We start from the raw sequence: 20388 nt of genomic DNA, 5'->3' as shown, positions 1-20388 counted from the left end.
ATTATTTTTAAAAATCTGCGATACAGTGAAGCCACATAAGTGAACCACAATATAGCAAGGGACCACTGTATATATATATATATATATATATATATATATATATATATATATATATATATATATATATGCCAGACATTCCTGATCCCCCAGAAGGGACCAGCCAATAACCTGCCTCAGGACAATATGGAAGCTCCTCTCAGGCATCATAGCAGCTAAGATGAACAGACGATACATGAGAGGGGCCCGGAAAGGAAATGGCAGTAACGCTAGAGGTGCAAACAGCAGCTACTGGTTGATAAAGCAGCCACTCAAGACTGTAAGACCAGACTGATCAACCTGTGCACCGCCTGGATTGATTACAAGAAAACTTACAACTCAATGGCTCATACATGGGTCACAGAATACCTAGAACTATACAAGATCAACAGGAACATAAGAGGCTTCATCAGGAACTCAGTGGGGATGTGAAGAACAACACTAGAGGGCAAATTCAAGCCAATTGCAAAAGTTGCCGTCAAGTGTGTGATTTCACAAGCTGTTCTGCATAGACCTGAATCCCCTCACCCAGATCGTTAAGAAGACTGGCTACGGACACCAACTACAGAATGGAGCAAACATCAACCACCACCAAGTACCTGCAGAGAGCAAGGCAAGTCCTGAGGAGTCAGCTGAATGGGAAAAACAAGATCTGAGCAATAAACATCCATGCCCTGCCGGTCATCAGTTACTCAAAGCTGACCAAAGGAGGAGATATTAGCTAATGACATCAAGACAAGAAAGTTTGTTGCCATGTGTGGAGGGTTTGACACCAAATCCATCACCCTGAGACTGTGTCAGAGGCTTCCACCTGAAGTCCTGCACCCTGAGGCTCTACAAGCAACTAAAAGAAGAAACACAATGATTAGTTAGTGTCAAAGCCTCAGTCCCGAATGAAACATGAATAAGATGGGGCCTGATTATTCAGAACCTTATACATGAGGAGAAGGATTTTAAATTCAATTCTAGCTTTAACAGGGAGGCAATAAAGAGAATCTAATATGGGAGAAATAGGCTTTCTCTTTCTTGGGTTATATGCCACTCTTGCTACAGCATTCTGGGTCAACTGGAGGCTTTTCAGGGAGATTTTAGAACAACGAGTTACAGTAGCCCAGCCTAGAAGTAATAAATTCACATACTAGTTTTTCAGCATCACCCTGAGACAAGCATGAAGTCATTACTAGTTAAGTTTAATGGAATCCTTTTCTCAACAGAGCTCTGACTCTTTCTGAAAAGATCTTCTAAATTAGTGAGATGCTATTTTCTCTCCAGTTTGCTGGTTATCTCGTTTAAGGTGCGTGTTAGTGAGTTATACCAAGGAGTCAAGCATCTCTGATTTCAGGCTTTCTTTTTCAGAGGAGCCACAGTATCCAGGGTCATACACAGTGAGGATGTAACACTATTAATGAGATAACATCTGTGGGAGTAGAGTTTAGGTAGCTGGTCTGCCTTGTGTTGGCACATGGCATTGAAGAAGATAACAATGGAGGAAACACTTCCTTGAACTTAGTTATAGCAGTTTCAGAAAGTAACATGAACTAATTCAGAGAGGACACAGAAAGACTGGACAGAGGGACGAACAGATAGGGAAATACGGAGGGAACTAAACACACAAAGAATAGATGCAATATGGGGACTGAAGCTGAATGAAAAACCCAGGACTCAGGTCTAACTCTAGAACTGAAAGGCACACACTACAATAATACAACAGAAAATGAAGCTCAGCAAAACTAGAATGAAAAGACGTAAAAACAGGAACCAAAGCTCAACTTAAAAAGAAAAGAAAACATTCAAAACTTCAAACACTTGAATATAGAAACCTAAACTGAAACCCAAAAGCAAATATATTAACTAAGGATTTAAACTAACATCTTTTACATTTGGGCTGTTCTTTGGTGCAGCACAACCGCCCTGTCTGCAAAAATGGAATTGTCTGTGTGGGTTGGTCTGAAGAACATCTATGGCTTCTATGGAGAAAAAAATATGTGGCCTTTCATAAAATTCAATATGGCTGAAATTGATGGAACTCACTGGGTGTTTGCACTTTGTTTGATCCGATCGTATTGAATCTTACTGAAAAGAATCATATTTTTATAACTCTTTGTCATATGGTTCGTGGAGCTGCCATGGACTTCAGTGGCAGAAGAAGAAAAGATGAACGCACCACATTTATTCAGATAGAATAAGGTTAGAGTCATCATCAGAAATGATAATATAGACCTCATGGGGTTAAATTAAAAAAAAAAAAGTCCTAGATTCAAAGTGTTTCTGGTTAACTGAACAGAGAAAATTTCCAGGATCATAGTTGGTGATGAGGGTTGGATCCAAGACAGGTAGTCACCCCTATTGATCCATCACCAAAATGGCTCCAGTAGAGAACACGTTAGCAAATCTAAGGCAAATGGCAATATGAACAGTTATACTGTGGCTACATTAAAGAGGACCAGTTTGGTTTGATTCTGAATGTGTTGTGTGACAGGAAACTGTTTTGTCTTTAACTTGCCCCTCAGTCACGTCACTTTTCCAATCCACTGAGCTAAAACCTTTCAAGTAAAATGAAACTGCCAGTGAATAAAACATATTCAGCAATTTCCAGGTGCTTTGAACATCCTGCACACTTGGCATATAAAATGAATCGTTTTCCTCAAAAAGAAGGGTCTTCACTGTGGCTGCCTTGAAGCCTTTCACGTACGCTCTCCCTACGTACACATCAAGACTCGCAGACAGAGGGCATGTTTGATAGATCCCCTCTACCTGTTTTTTCTGCTCTCCATCAGGTGCAGGAGGTTGGTCTCCAATGGTGACTGACCAAGAGCCCTGGCTCCAGGTGGACCTCAGGGAGCAGATGGAGGTGACTGGTATAGCCACACAGGGACGTTATGACAGCTGGGACTGGGTCAGCAGTTACCTGCTGCTCTACAGTGACACAGGCCGGGCTTGGAAACAGTACAGACAAGAGGACGGTGTAGGGGTGAGTATTTTATTTGATCAGCTTTCTCCACCTACACGCCTTGGATTTATTATTGATTTACAACTGAATTTAACTAGCCAACAATTATTAATCCTTTTTTATTTGGCTTTTGCCAAAATATACCAACTGATGATCTAGACGGAATAAAGACTAAGGCCTGTTCTTGAATATTGATGGCTAAAAAAATAGGTCAACAATTTGGGAAACATGTGTATATGCTTTTTTAATACTTTTAAAGTTAAATTAGCTTTAAGATTTGACACTGAGCACAAAGCTAGCCAGGCTCAAAAGGTCACTAATTAACTTTTGTATGTGACATATAAAAAAACCAGCAGCAATATCAAGTTGTGGTATTGAAACAAATACACACTGGAGGTATTTCCTGGCTTTGGGTATACTCTCTTTTTCTGTGCTTTTAGGCTAGTAGGAGAAATTTGCCTTCTAGGCATTCTGCCAGAGTTTCTGTCAGAGAGACTTTGGGAAACCAGGTGAGAGAATAAAGAGCAATGAAGTCTACTGATTCAGCAGGTTGTTCTGCATGAATGGGAGAGGGACAGGCCTTTTACCCAGGAGACAGGGGTGCAAGCCCAGCTGTGCTGTGGTTTTAGACTTAAATGACATAACCCTCTGAGTCCTCACTCATTGATTATGACCTTCCAAAACGTAGGGTTAGAGTTAGAGTTGAGGTTAATTATGGCTTAGATGTCACAGGTTGAACTGGATGCTTAGTTCGGTTAATGCCCTCCCCATTTTATAGAATATTCACCTGTTTAGAACATCCAAATAGAAAAACTTGTCAAAGAAAAACTGTAATGCGAAAATGTATAAGACTTGACTTGAAATGTAACATCTAGGTTTTGGAAATTTGTTCATTTAACATGTGGTTAAAAGAAAATCCAATTGGGACCCCAGTAACTGGTTGGATGTTAAGAGTTAAACAGACAACACTGTACCCTTGCATATATACAGCTTTTTCTGGGATTGTTATGGTCAGACACAGATCTTAAACACTAACAGAACTACAGTTAGCCTTCTGTTACATAAGATAGCATCCCGTTTTCATTCTCTGTGTTTTGTGGACCATATATTGATGCCATTGCTGGTCACTGTCAGATAACATTCTCTCACCTCTGACACATTTCAAGGTGTGGGAAGTGCCTTGTGTCAATGCAATTTTTTCCTGCTGCTTCTTTTTATCCTCTTTGTAATGTTGCAACATGTTATGTCAGCCAGTACATGTATTCTGAGTCTCAGAAAATAGCCCCGCGTTGGCACATGTCATTAATTCTTTATTGTGTTTGCCCCAGTTATGTCAAAGGCAGCCAGCAAGATGTTAAATTGTATTCTTGTGTTTTCTTATTTGGCAGTCCAATTAGCAGAGTGTGGTGTTGCCCACTGGCATGGCACTGTCGCAAAGTGAGATTTTATTTATTTATTTATTTTTTTTTTTGGGGGGGGGGGGGGGGGGGGGTAAAGAGCAAAGATATGTGGCAGTGAACAATATCTTTCTTCAACTATTTAAATATTTATTTTCTACAATACATTTAAATGACAGACCTGGACATTTTCAACAATGAGCTTTCGTTCACAAGCAAGTTCATTGTATTCAGTGATGCATTATCACTATGCTGCACAGTGGTGCAGTGGTTAGCACTGTTGTATCATGTTGCGTGTTCCCCCTCTGCCTGCATGGGTTTTTTCCAGATACTCCAGCATCCTCCCACAGTCCAAAGACATGCATGTTAGGTCAACTGGAAATACTGAACTGGCCATGGATGCAAAGTAGATAAAGTGCTTAAGGTGTATAGAATAAGTGCTGGATGAATGTATGGTTAAATGTGGCTTGTAGTCTAAACTGCTTTGAGTGGTCAGTAAGACTAGAAAATTGATATTTAAAACCATTAGGCTTGGGTGATACAGCCTCAAAATTATATCCCAATATTTAAAATGAATTGCAATTTGGATATTTTTGATTTATGTATATATATATATATATATATATATATATATATAAAACAATATTTTATTGATGCACGCAGTTTACCGGCAGCAACATTTATAAGTGTAAGGAAATGAAGCTGCAGTCATTGATAATAATACCTCATTTGAAATATGAATCTATTGAAGCAAGATGCAGTGACATTATAATGCAATAGTAGTGACACACTGACATATTCAGTAACACAACAAAAGTCAAATGTTACACAAAAGTATCTTTGGTAGTGGTTTCCCTGGACATATAAAATAACTACTGAACACTTGAGTTTAACACTACTTCAGTTTAAGACTATCTAAAGTAACTTAACCTTGTAACTTGTCAGGAGCCTGCGAAATACTGTCACATAATAAAACAGAAAATTATTTTCTACTTGGGAGGTTGTGTCTTGGTCAAGCTCTTTAACTAGCTGCTTGAAGCCCTCCTATGCCACCGTGCATTTCCATGAACCCAACTAGCAGTGCTCGGTGGAGTTGTGTTTACATTTGGGTCGCACAAGTATTGTGTTTTGTTGGTGGTTGTTGAAGTAGCTCCCTTTTTTAGCTACTAAATTGTCAGTGGAGGCTGACATGTGGCCCTCGCTCTTATATGCCTGGGCTTCTCTTGTTGCACTAGGGAACATAAATGTGTGGCATTGCTATAGCAATGATATTGTGATATGACATTTTAATGTAACATCGTGGATGATATGATATGACACAGCCCTAAATTCCATTTCATTAACCCTCTGAGAGCTAAGTCATCAGAGGTGATAACCCTAACTCTTCGCTTAGATGGATCGCTGTTAAAAGGCTCACACAACAAGCACGTATTAATTTGCATCTGAAAATCGTCCCTCCAAAGTATTCATGTTTGTGAGTTAAAGCTAAAGTCTCCATCCTTTTTTAACAACAAGTCATTGATGAGTGTTAAAATATTCTTACAGTGGGTAGCTTTGATGTCTTTATTTCTTGTTAAATTTATGATTGAATTTAATAGAAATGGCTTAAAGTAGATATATTCTGCTGATTTCCCACTTTCTATTCTTGACCTCTAATAGAGTATCTTTGTTTGATTCATAGTTTAAAATGATCAGTGCTTATCCAATTCTGGGTCTTGGTTGTAACTCTCAGTTCAACCCCCCCCCCCCCCCCCCCCCCCCCCCGGAGTTGGGCTGAGGTGCTCACAGCCTGAGCTGTCTGCCTGAGATGACCATAACGGGAATATCCATTCTTTATGACATCATCCGGAGCCAAGAGTAGAAACTATCTGACATTGAGCGTTTACATCCTCATTTGGATCAAGACTGAGCTTTTGGCTCACAGGGCCTACATGACAGAACAAAGGACAAGCAGAACTGGGCCACATTAAACAAATAAACCAGAAAAATTATTAGAACACATAACCTAAACAGTGTTTAACTCTACATTATGGAACAAATAGTACTTAAACTATGAAATCTTAAATTAGCCTGTTTTATGGGCCCCTTAAGCAGAAGCTTATTTTGCTGTTACTGAGACTGAATACTGAAGATTAAATGTACCCTTTAGAAAAAGCTGCTGCAAACTGCATGGCAAGATTCATTTGTTGATGTGAACAAGAACAAAACAACACAACTCAATTTTTAATTAGTGCTGAAAAAGGATAAAGAAGTTTGCAGTTCCTGAAAAATAATGTAGCATATGCATATGGTGTAGTTAGGGGTGATGTGAAATATGCTTTTAAACAGCACACAGCTTTCTCCACTCACTGTCAGTTCTCATCTCATTGTGCCAGGAAAAAATGGGGAAAAGCTGCTGTGCAGTGAGAAGACAAGGCAGAATGCATAAACATTACTGACATGACCTGCAGCTATCACTCTTTATAACTGACTCATGAAAGAGAAAATGGAGGTGCTGAATTCCTTTCAAAATTTCAGAGATTCAAATAGCACTGAGCCAGGGCATGCAGTGCAGCAGTCTACCATTGCAGCCAAAACAGACAACATCCTCTCAAAGTTGGCAGGCATTTAAACCAGGCATGAATAGCCTTTATATTTGCTGATGTGTATTAAATGCATGCTCACACAGACACTCCCAACTCTTCTTTGGTGTCCATATGAAGGATGAATAGCAGTGATTAGCAGCCAATTTGTCTATAGCCTCTGATGAAATTTTCACCCAAGCTGACTAACTGCAGCTTTCACCAAGACCTTTTTGGCAGATACCAACTTACATCCGTCTGGAAGCTCAAAGGTAACAGCTTACTGTCAGAAACTGAACTGAGCTGAACTAATGAGTGAGCAGCAGCTGCTGGGATGACTGCTAGCTCTCAGCCAAATTAGCTCCATAGAAAAATTTGCTCCATAAAAACCCGGGGCTAAAGGTCGACAGTGCCTCTCACAAGCCTGCTGGTTTTTAAAACAGCAGTAGGCTAACTAGCCTGATACAAGCTTCCTGGTACAAGTCTCAAGCTAATTTATCCCTTCATGAAAACAGATTTTTATAGCTATCCTAAGTGATAAAATGATGTTGACACATATATCTGTACCTGCCAGCTGTCTGTTAAGCTTCTCTTATTTATTATTTTTTTCTTTTTTTCTGATAACTCAACTGACAAAACCTAAAAAAAAAAACTGTTATTTGGGCAAACTTTCAGGGGTCACATCAGCATCAGCAGCTGGTCTGGTCAAAGGTCTCATTTTGATACTAGGCTCATCTTCTAGTGGTGACTGCTTGGGACAAAATTGTTTTTTTTAATATATTCATTTTTTCACACAAAGTTGGAGCCTGCAGTGCTTGTTTGAAAATCTTTCAGTTTCTACTATGGTTCAACATTTCATTGTCCAAAAGCACTCTCAGAGGATGGCTGTTTTGTTTTTGTTTGTTTATTTTGCAGTGGCCTCATACTAAGAGTGTATAATGACCAGCCTCTGCCCTTTCATACAAATATGGTTATGTCTGTTTTCATAAACAGGCCAAACTGTCAAACTCAAGGCTTCAAAATGCAGTTGTCTGATTTGTCCATCTTTGATATGCAGTCTGTGGTTGTCAGTGGTCTTATGGTGTGTAACATAAGTTGCCTAAAGAATAAATTGTCCTCTAAAAATATAGAAAAAATAAAACTTAATTCTGGCAAAAAGAGTCCATGAATGCATTTGAAGGAAATTTTAGTGGCTTTGGAGAAAGTGATACATTTAATAAATTAGAGAAAATATTTTTAGACCAAAATCTCACCACTGTTATTAATGCTGTAGGCTGTCTCTATTCATGAACAATTGTAAAACCACTGGACTCATAAACAAACAGCCCAACAGTCAGAAGTTTAGTTCCCCCCTTTGTTTAAGTTATGTTCTTTTTAATGATCCCCTTTCTTGTTTTCTTCTCTGAACCTCTGTAAGAGTGATGACACCACCATCTGTTCCTGCCAGTCTTCTGTCTGACGAGTGTTCTGAGAAAAGCCTTCTTCTTCTTCTTCAAAGAGCTGATAATAACCCAATTAGCACAAGCCAGGGGAGAAAAATCTGTGAAAATGACTTCTGGAGTTTTTTGGTCTTCTTAGTCATGTGCTATAAAACAGAAAGAACAGCACACTTACATATGCCTACTCTTGAATGATTTTTTTCTTCCCTTTGCTTTGTTCTTGTTGGTACATATAAAGTAAACTCCTAAAACTGGCACAGCCCCCATTTAAAATCCTGCTTTAACCTAAATCTCTGAATGATATTTGCATTCTTCTCCTCAGTAAATTAGCTGCATGGTTTTTGCAAATATTCATAGGTGGGAAAAGGAATATATTCCAGCTGGGAGTCCACATTATCCTTCATTATCCTTGCAAAGCCTTATTTAAAAATCTCTTTTTAATGCAGCTCTGAATAAATGTGTGAAACAAATTCTCCTCCTTAAGGGGGGAATTTACGCATTAATTTTCTTACATGTTAGCAGTTCAGGTAGATGGGAATCTAATAGGGATTAAAATGTGTTTGCAGGAATGCTGAAGACTCATTTTCTGCTAATAATTTCCTTTCGTCTAAAAACTTACAGTCTTGCAGTCTGAATTTACAAGACTTTAACAGACTAAAACAGTCTTTTAGCTACTGTGTATAAACAAATCATGGTGCAGTTAGGGTTTTTAGCCAGTCCGTTACATTGTCAGCAATGCCAGTACCAGAATGGGCAGGTAAACACAAACTACCTAATGATTAAATTAATACAAGGAACAAAAATGTATTATGTTGTGGTAATTTTAGCTCTGTCAGGGTTATCCAGAGGCTTATTCCATCCAGAGGCCTGTGTCCATGTAAAAATGTGTTTAATATGCTCACTGGATCTCAGATGGGTCTTGATAATTAAATTACAGAATGTTTTGACACAGCCCAGCAACATAAAGACTCAAACTAAGCCACTGTCAGATCAAATTACAGCAAAATGGTTGTTCCAGATAGCAAGACTCAGTGTAAACAAAATGATTTTTATATATATATATATATATATATATATATATATATATATATATATATATATATATATATATATATATATATATATATTCCAGTAAGGGTCCCCAGGCTAGACCCCCCCATGCTAACCAAGCCTACCTCGGAATATGAGTGACAGATACATGATTGAAGCCATACCGGCTCGGACGTCACCCGGATTAACAAGGTCCGCGTCAGGTGTTGAGGAACCAGGGCATCCTGACGATAAGTACTGGAACTAGAAGGTTACGGCATAAGTGGACACAGGATGAGAACCGGGAACTGTTGGAATGCTACTATACATGTAATCTCAGTGAAAGGGGTTACATGAAACCCAACATCCACACTGACAGCGAAACAACTTCTGGCTCAGTGTTCCAACATACGAAGGAAGCAGCTGCTATCGCAGCTAGAGATTGACAAGGTACAACACAAATGCTGTGGAAAGGGGAGCAGGACGAAAGGCCGGGGGGAGATTTTGTCATCCCGCACTCTGAGATTGGGTACCTAGCTCCAGTAATAACAACCAATACACTGAATACCAGAGCAGCTGACCTGAAAGATAAGATCATGGCTAAGAAGGCAAACTGGACCCCTCAACGCCGACTACCAAGACTATGTGAAGTACTCTCTGAAGATCTACTAGAAGATGCGAATGCAGCACTAAGGGCAATCCCTACCACTACCATCACTGAAACCAATCAGTTGATATATAACACGGCAGCAGTGATCCTTGAGATGCTTGGCTATAAGATGAACAGCAATAAGGAGCAGTACCCTCCATGGAAACGACAACTAGAGGCTAAGATCAAGACAGCAGAAGTTAGCCAGCTCTCAGAGTTGCAGAAAGGTGTGACGAAGAAAGCGGTGCCTAAGAAGTACAAGAGGCTGTCCATACCTGAGGCCTTAGAGACTGCCAAGCAATGACTCACAGCCTTGGCTAACCACCTAAAGAGGTATACCAGAGAGATAGAAGCCTGTGATTTGTCTTTACTTCTGATAGAACAAAGTTATGTAAACAATGTCAGCAGGGAGAAAGAGAAGAGCCGATGTATGGACACAATTGTCATTTTGATACCATGACAAACACTATCCCTACCCAACTATCTCGGGTAAAAACATGACAAATCTTTAACAACATCTGCAAACCAGTCACCCAGATGTCCATGCAAAGGTAAGCATTTTAATGTCATGCAGGGTAAAGTGTTTTTTCCCAGTTTAGCGTTTGTGTTTAGAGAAAATCTCCACACCGCGGTGGATTAGCCTTTCCTAATCTTAGTCCTGAACACTGCCCTGTACCTTTCAGAGCGTCCTGCTGTAAAACGCTTGTATTATCTCAGTAAGGTGGTGTTAATGATCAGGTGTGTGGAAAGCAGGTGAAACGCTAATGTTAATATTATTAATAATATTGCATAACTTTTAATAAATGTTTAATTTTGTGTGTGTATAATGACTAATTCAAGGGAACTGAAGAAAAAGCATTTACATTTTACACCCTTTATATTTTAGTCGACTAAATCGACTGTAGATTTAGTCGACTATGTTCTTACGATAATTTGTCGACTAAAACTAGACTAAAACTAAAACTATTCAGATGACTAAATTATGACTAAAATTAAATTACATTTTCGTCAAATAACTATGACTAAAACTAAATCAAAATTTGCTGTCCAAATTAACACATGAAGGACTGGACAGCACCAGGCCCTGATATGATTCACACCTACTGGCTAAAGAAGCTAACTGCACTACATCAGCACCTGGCACCATAAAGGAACCAGCTGCTAGAAGCTAAGACACTGAAGGGCGGACGGTCCTGATCCCCAAAGACCCCCAGAACGGACCAGTCCCATCCAACTACCGGCCCATAACCTGCCTCAGTACAACATGGAAACTCCCGTCAGGCATTATAGCAGCTAAGATGAGTAGGCATGTAGCACAATACATGAACGAGGCCCAGAAAGGGATAGACAGAGAGACCAAGGAAGCAAAACACCAGCTACTAGTAGATAGAGCAGTCACTCAAGACTGTAAGACCCGACTGACCAACCTGTGCACCGCCTGGATTGACTACAAGAAAGCATATGACTCGATGCTGCACACATGGATCCTGGAATGCCTAGAACTATTTACAATCAACCCTAAGAGCCTTCATCAAGAACTCAATGGGTATGTGGAGAACAACACTAGAGGCCAACTTCAAGCCCATTGCACAAGTCAACATCAAGTGTGGGATTTACCAAGGAGATGCCCTGTCCCCACTGCTGTTCTGCATAGGCCTGAATCCCCTCAGCCAGATCATCAACAAGACTGGCTATGGATACCAACTACAGAATCACCCACCTCCTGTGCATGGATGACATCAAGCTGTATGCTAAGAGTGAACAAGATATCGATTCACTGATCCACACCACCACGATCTACAGCAATGATATCAGAATGTCACTCGAACTGGAGAAGTGTAGTCGGATGGCAACTAAGAGAGGAAAAGTAGTCAGAACTGAGAAGGCAACATTGCACACATTGATGACAGCTACAAGTACCTTGGAATCCCACAGGCAAATGGGAACCATGAAGAGGCTGCTAGGAAAGCTGCAACGACATCTGAGATCTCAGAAAAGCGCAATACTGGGAACAGCTAAGATGCTGCACAGGACCCTCGAGCTCCCAGGCCTCTGGTAGAGGACTTGAGGGCAAAAAGACTACCTGCAGGGCAAGCTGGGATTTTATATATATAAATATATGTGTGTGTGTGTGTGTGTGTGTGTGTGTGTGTGTGTGTGTGTGTGTGTGTGTGTGTGTGTGTGTGTGTGTATTTTTGTTTTGTTTTTGTTTGTTTTTTGGAAGCGGGGCTGAAACAAGCTTACAGATCTTGCTGAGGTCATGATAAACACATAATGGGACTCACATCGAGTTACAATAAACCAAAATTATCTTTAAATTTGACTTCTCCGGTATATGCCTGATCATATTATATAGATTATATAGCTCATCGGGAGAAGTAAGGAGAATGAAGATGACAGTGAGAAAAGCTTGGATATGACTGCCAGTGCCCTGGATCTGCACCCTGGGTTATGGGCATCACAACTGAAATCCTGATTTAAAACCTTTAACTGTGTTTGTCACTGTCCAGATGCTAGTAGTAAACTTTTGATTTACATTAATCCTAACCTTTCACTAACCTCTTAATTTCCCAAAAGTCATTTGCAAACCACTTAGACTTAGGGTTATGGGTTAGTTTGCATTTCAGTCTCTAGACAGTTATAGGTTAAGCAACTCTAAAATGTTGTCTTTCAAATTACCTCTTTTACATTCATTTTGGCATAAAAGTTCTCTGTTTGGGTATATCAATATATGTGAAACTAACCCCATAACTTTACCCTAAATAGGTCATCAGCAACCTGGTAAATGTTAAGAAGTTAAAGAAAAACAACTGAATCTAACTTGAATCCAAAATGGAACCAAACAGGTGATAATAAAAGCAAAGATTTCCAAGACTCTCTGTTATAAGCTCAAGAAATATCTAAGATGTTTGCTCATCCAGGTCAGGGGACTTATGGCTGGCAATCAGGGATCACTATAGTGTTTTCGCTCATGGCAAGGTTATGTACTTGTAGCTTCCTCTTCAATATGCATTCCCTTAGGCTGTTTAACTTGGCAGTGACCTTTTGGAGCATACTCTAGCATCTTCAGCGCCAGCAGCAAGATTTTCCCTCCAGTGAATTGATTAAAACAATCGTATGTGCCTGTTCTGTATGCAACAAAAAGGAAAACTGACACAAGGGAGCTCATCACCGGAGAGGAAGAGTAAAGAGTCTTAATTAATGGGGAGGGAGACTGTTCCACAGTGACAGAAACATAAATAGAAATAATGAAGTCACTGTGGGGTTAGGACTGTTTTGTGGACCTCGATGCTTTGGCCCTGTGGAAAATCATCTGCACCCTCAGGCCTTTATTCAGACTTTACTTCATCTCCCAGCTGGAACACACAGGATGTTCTGTTGTAGAATTTTCTGAAGAGTGGAAAAACCACAGACGTCATAGAACAGGACAGCCTCAGAGGTGCTCTTATGGTGGTATTTCTCTAGAATACTAATGAGTCGTGCTGACGTGCATCTGAGCCTTGTTGTTGAAGCTAATGAATGGTTAGGTGAGTGGGATGCAGTCTAAATCAAAGTGTATTGTCTTCATTATACTCTCCATATGGGAGTTTCACAGCTGTATACCATCATGCAATATGGAGACATTAGTTTAGAACAAATAAAGCTGCGTCTTTCCAGTGTGAATGCCCTGTTTTTCTCTTGGGGAATCATCTGATTGTTAGGACTCTTTTTCTAGTATTGTAGTGTCTTTACAACATACAGGGCCTTAGGATGATGGTTATTATGAACTGGTGCTATATGAAGAAAAAAGAAAAAAATAGAAAAAACGATGCACTGTGTGTCTAAACTAGAGTCTAGCAGCATTTCAACTGGGCAACAGTTGATGGCTTATGTTGGCAGCAGTGATAGTTAACTCTGATTAAACCACAACTCCAAAGCCCTGATGAAGGAGATCAGTCACTTTTTGTACCACTTTGATAAATAAATAGTATCTAAGTATTTATTTTTCTTTTCCATTCCTGTTTTTTTTTTTTTTTTTCATTTTTGGTAACAAATAAAATTAAGTAACACGTGTTTAACATTAACTAGTAACTTACTAGCATGCATATTAGCATCATATTGTGTCATTATTAGTCATTATAAACTCTAAACCAAATGTTTTTCTCTTGATAACGTCCTGATTCCTGCTTATTATAATAAGTATTATAATCAGTATGGGCCTTCTAATGCACTAGTACAGGCATAACAAAATATTTAAAGCAAATAAAAATATGGTCAATTTGTATGTAGCAAGACACATGTTGATAGTGTCTAAGTAGTCTTTCAAACACTAGTTCCTCATTTTAAAGTGAATCATTACACATTCATTAGTGGTTTGGCAGGTTCACTGTGGTAACAAATACAGTGATATGCTTGAAAAACTATGATCCTTCAACAGCAAAATGCTCTCTCAGCTCAAAATGATACAGCAAGCAATACTTAGGTAGTACTTTTAGCCTCATAGATATGTATGGAAATTTCTGAAGTGGCCTGTAAAGGAAATTTGTTCTTTTCCCACTGAATTAGAATAGAAGTTGTGGATATTCTGAATTAATTAAGGCATATCACTCAAGAATAGTTCTGTCTGTGGTGGTGCTTACGTGCTATGATCAGTTTAATTATGAAGAGGATTCAGGTTAGGATGGGGAACCAGTGTTACACACTCATACAGTAACAATATAATGATTTCAGAGAAAGAAGAAGGTCCCAAAGGCAGGACACAGGAGACCAGGGGAAAGATCCAAAATCCAAGTCTTTGCTCAGAGGTCATACATGGGTAAACAATATGCAGTATGGCAAATAAACCAAGTGAGAAGCAGGCAAAAGGTGAGGGCCAGAAAACTGGCAAAAGCTAATACACCAAGAAAGCGACAAGAAATACTAAAGACAAAAATAAATTAGATAAAAGAAAGAAAATAGAAATGAGGAGAACACAAGGAACTTGGAAAGGAAACGGAAGGACAAACTTGGAAATATTAATTATGGCACATGGCAAACTGGCAGCTGACAAAGGGAGACATTGTGTTTATACTGGGCAGAATTATTAGCTGATTGGATGTAGAACAAAAACCAACAAAGACCTGAAGTGAATGGAATAACTGAGTGCACATAAGATGGCTGTAGCTACAGTGATGTCACCTGCTTGTTAGGTCTATGGAGCCTCCTAGACCCAATGTTTTATTTAATATGACGCAAAAATGAGTGATTAGAAAGTCTTTAAAAGTGTTTTGGCAGCCACAGGTCTGTCTAATAAACAGGGATGATAAAATAAAGCAGAACAGAATAGAAACCCCAAACAATGTTAGCAGTGATGCACTGAAAAGAAGAAATGAGGGGGTCATTGTTTACTAGAGTAATTATTTCACAAAGATTTTAGCAGCTTAGTGTGACGATGCCGCTCGACTCCTTAGCACTGTCTGCTAATCTGTGATGTCACTTGGCGACATACTGCAGACAGTACTGAGCGTGGTATAAACAGTGGAGTCGGAGCTGCTCTGAACCCCACCCCCACCACCCAAAAAAAAAGTTGGTGAATGTAATAATGCTGATATAGCTGTGACAGGGTAATATCTGCTGATAATATTGGTTGACTGATACATCTTACAGGCTGTAATGAACACTTGCTGTTTTAGGTTTTGTTACATAAGAATAGCTCATATTTATTAAATGTTATTAGGGGAGAATCACTGTTCTTGCAATGCTGCCATCTTATAAGGCCCATGCTGAGCAAAACAATTCAAACATAGCGACCTTCTTTATTATTATTATTAATATGCAGTAGGTAGAAGTGGTTAGAAGATTATTACAATACATTTCTTAGTTTGGCCATTCTGAATAAGGCATTAATATGTGCTTTATAATAACTAATAAATATACCTATATAATATTAAAATGTACCCTAACAAGTGGCCAGTTACCAGTGAATTGAGTACATTAATAAGTGAGGCTGAATATTTGATATCCACATTCCTTGAAATCACATTTTCACAGGCTATAAAGTAAAGCTCTAGAATGCACTGTAATTGTGTTCTCCAGCACCGAGTCTTATATCAGTGAAGCTAACATGGCCATGGCTGTATGATAAGCAGGGAAGCATGTTTTCATCAACCTGACTCCAAGTAAAACAATCAAACAGCCAAAGTCAGAACATTATTTGATTTTTCTGGCTGAAAGCGTTTGGAAAGTCAAAGTGTTGTGAATATGCGCATCTTATTGACATATATTCTTGCCTGTTTCATTTCCAGTTGCAAAACTGAGGTAATACATCTGCTTTTACCAGATGTGTACCCCAGTTCCATTTGTTAATCCCCCCTGTGCTGATGTGAGTTACGGTGCATGTGTAAATAAGCCAATCGTGTACCTGCTCTAACATTCAGCCACGAGGCTCCCCTTGGTGAACGACTCAAAATGAGAAAGTGGTTGCATAAATCACAACAGCAGCCTGAGCCCTTTCGCCGCTGTTTTGATTATCGACCGAGAAGCAGCATCCTAGTGTGTTTAATGATGCCTCTGCTGTGCGATGCTAGGCATCGGACACTCATTTGTGCCACAGGTTGACGTGTTTCTGTTGTTGTGGAAAGCTGAATGATTGGCCTCTTCTGATTGTACAGAACTATCCACCAAAGCCTGGAGCTCCCCTGTCAATGATCTTTCTTTTCGGTTCTTTATTGTACTTATTGATTTGATGTGTCATCTGCCTCGAATCGGTTATGACGATGTTGGTGATCAGTCATTTGAGAGAAGGGGTTGTTTGTCTCTGTTTCAGTCTCCATCTTTCACTCTCTCAGTTTCTCTGTTCACGTCCCCTGGCATTGTCTGGAGCAGACGGAAAGTAGGGGAGGGGAGGGAAAGAAAAAGAATGACATCTCACATGCACTGAGAGGTTTTTGTTTTTGGCTCTGCAGGGGGAAAACACAATATGAGAGCCCTTATTTTACCTCTGGCTGCCTTGGTGGTCATTTTATCTCAGTCTCACATGGCGCACCAATGATTCTTATCACTTTAGATCAAATAAATTGTTGAAGGATAGGAAGAAGATGTTGCCCTTGGTGTATCCTAGTCAGCACTTTCTCACTGTTGGGGCCACTCAAGAATTTGGATTTTTATTCTGTTTTGTATTTCAAATATGCAGTTAAAAGATGGACTTTTCTGTGCCCTGGTGAAAATATTACTATCCTAAGTGGACATGAGGTCGTGTACTATCACTCAGCAGACTCTCTGGGATTTGTTCTACATCATATTTATGTTGCCATTTCAACCGTAGTCTTTTCTGTCTGATCCTGCAGAGGTTTGTTGGGAATGGGAACTCGGAGGCCGTCGTCCAGAACAAGCTGTCATACCCAGTGAGAACACGCTTCCTGCGGTTTGTCCCTCTTGACTGGAACCCCAGTGGCTGGATGGGCCTCAGGGTGGAGGTGTACGGGTGCTCCTACAGTGAGTAACATTCACCCTGCAGTTAATCCCACAGTTTCAAAGCACTGAGTCTACATATCAGCCCTCTCTAGTCACGCTACATGGATTGATTTGTTTATTTATGCACCTGGCTTTATGGCTACACTCTTTATGGAGAGTGACACTTCAGACAAATGCTGCCACATTGATGATGCTGGATTGTTGGTGTATTCTTTTTACTAATGCAAGTAGCATTATTGTGAATTTTTCCATTTTAGAAGGAACAATAGGTTCAAAAATGTGAAAACACTTTATTGAGTTTTGGGGTCTATGTACTGTACAAACTAATGGGAAAAAGCCAGAAGACTCCAAACTAATACTAAATTTCAAAGGTATATAAACCTCATGATGATTTAAAACTTCCCCCTATGCAGCTTTGGTCTGCTTTTAATCCTGCTACCAATGTTATCACTTCTATTCATATTAACACAAGTGGGACAGTTGAAATAAAAATTCGATAAACGGAGCGCTGTAACGGGCAGCATGCACATTTCCGCGCATGCGCACCAAATTCAAAATTTGACTTGCCTATGACATTTTCTTTAAGGTCAGTAGTGCAGTGCCAGTTTGAGGAGAGAGGATCCCTGTCTCTGTAGCTTAAATTTACAGAAGTTCCCTAAACATATTACATGGAGACTATTTTTAAGCTACTCGTTTAAAAAGAGGACCACTATGCAGATATATTTACTTAATGTGTATGTGTGATAGGGGAAGGTTTTGGCATTAAGCCGTGGTTAAACGTAGAGACCTTGGAATACAAGAATGTGAATAAAAGTCTTTACAAACCAGACAATGGAGCTGAGAAAGCAGCAGTCACTCTAGGTTTCTCAAATGTAGGGCCAGACCTGACCCACCTGAGGGTCTAATGAAAGGCATAAATAGTAAAATATAGATCATATACATAGTTTCCTGATCTGACAGATTATGCAGAAGTGCCTATAGGAAAACAGCTTTTTTACTTAAACTCTGTAAACATTTCCTGATGATCTTATGGGCTCAGTCACGTATTTTGGATAATACTGAAGAAAAACTTAAATCAATTTTGTAAATCTTGGTCATACCATGTTTCAAAATAGAGGATTAGCCATAATATTTTCCACTTGCTTGTTGGCTAAGGACTTATCAGTCAGTTTTAGACCAGCCCCTTGTCACATACATGTTTTTTGCACCCAGGATGGTGACACGGGAAACCTCACAAACCAATTGGTGACATCATAGTAGGTCATAGTAGGTCCATCTCCTATAGTGGTACAGATACCCCAAAATTCTATGTAAGTGAAGTAACAAAGTATTTGTACTTCATTACTCACCTACCTCTGAGATTTAGAATTTCTTAGAAAATTTGTGTTCAGGTCTGTTAAGATCAAATTGGCCTGTGTATTGCACACAAACTATAAATCTGTTCTACACCCCAAAAATGACTTATAGGCAAAATTAAAAAAAAAAAAAAAAAATTGCTCATCCAAATATCATTAAACTTAGCACTGCACTTACACGGGTACCCAAGAAAACATCTGTATCTGCAACATCTAAACAGTTATCAAGATAGGCAAAAAAAAGCAAAACAAAAAGTAAGACTAAGCATAAAATCTAAGGTTATTCTGCTGTTTTTACTTTAGCCTCTCTGTGTGGTTTTCATCGGACAAAAACCCTGTAACATTTTAACCTGTTCACAACATGAAGTTAGAGTATGGCTGCATCACCCCTGGGAGCAAATGTGAAAATTGCAGCTTTTTAGCTGCATCAGCCCATAATGGCTTATTCCAAGACAACACATGTGAATGGGTCTGGATAGAAAACCACAAGGGCATCATGTTCATTACTGGTATTATTGATATCTAATCATTGCTTTGGAGTAACAGCCTTTAAAAGACTTGGTAGCAAAATAATAATGAATTGTGATTGTTATAAGAAGCAAAGCTGAATTAGTAAGTTTTTTTTGATTTTGAGCAGTCACACAATAAAACACATGAAATGGGAATTCACTGGCACACCTCGCCCACACGTTGTGAGGCAGCACTAACTAGATGAGCCAGTGAATTACTGCACAGTAGAACGCCATCAGAACAGGTCACGGTGAACAGTTTTATGATGCCCAACCACCTCACAGTACTGAAGTGCATTAATGCTGGAGAAGCAACTGCCTCATACAGCGCAGTACAAATTAAAGCTGAAACCTGAACCTTTGACTCCTGTGAGAAAGTGGTTCTGTTGGAGGGGCAGGAATAGAATGGGGGGGCCTTGTGGACCAAAAACATGCATTTTTGGACCCAAACCTTCCATTTTGCTGGCACGATTTAGGTCCACTTTTTTCCCCTTGTCCCCAGATCTCAACTTCATTCAAGATCTATAGAAGATTTTGAATAGATCTTCTGTAAAAATGGTGTTCCTTTCCTCCAGCAGACCTCCAGGGACTTGGCGAATCAACGCCAAGGAGCAATGAAGCATAGTGGAGCATAGTGTTCCAACACAACAAGCACTAACACTAAGACACTTTGTATTTCCTGCAGTTTTTCATGCTGGTATAGTTTATTAAAACAGGAAAAGTGTAGTTGTAAATAATTCCATAATTCCAGCCATCATTAACATTAATGTTTTTTCTGCTGTGAAATATGGTGTGAAACTTGACTGTGCAGTTTATGTTCTGCATGGATTATTCTGGTATATTGTGGTGACTTTATATTATACTGAATTGTGCTAAATGGCATACAAAGGTCACTTTTTCATGTGCTTTATCACTTTCTGTAATACTGCATAGCACAGCCATGTTGTAACCATCGTGCTTCATTACTTCCATGCTCACTAAATATTTACAGTTACTGTAGGTGGTATGGAAAATTTTGGATAGTGACACTTT

At 39.4% G+C, this 20388-nt stretch overlaps 1 protein-coding gene across 1 annotated transcript in view; it reads left to right on the top strand.

The window, feature by feature from the left end:
* The window catches only part of cntnap5a (contactin associated protein family member 5a), a 190279-nt gene that overhangs the window by 42119 nt on the left and 127772 nt on the right, over positions 1 to 20388 (top strand). The window contains exons 3-4 of the mRNA XM_030724387.1: positions 2814 to 3007; positions 17366 to 17513. Coding sequence (XP_030580247.1) covers positions 2814 to 3007; positions 17366 to 17513 — 342 coding nt within the window. The remainder of the gene's footprint in view (positions 1 to 2813; positions 3008 to 17365; positions 17514 to 20388) is intronic.

The sequence above is a fragment of the Archocentrus centrarchus genome, unplaced genomic scaffold, assembly GCF_007364275.1.
Source record: "Archocentrus centrarchus isolate MPI-CPG fArcCen1 unplaced genomic scaffold, fArcCen1 scaffold_36_ctg1, whole genome shotgun sequence".
Taxonomy (NCBI): domain Eukaryota; kingdom Metazoa; phylum Chordata; class Actinopteri; order Cichliformes; family Cichlidae; genus Archocentrus; species Archocentrus centrarchus.
This window is presented reverse-complemented; position numbering and strand designations above follow the sequence as displayed.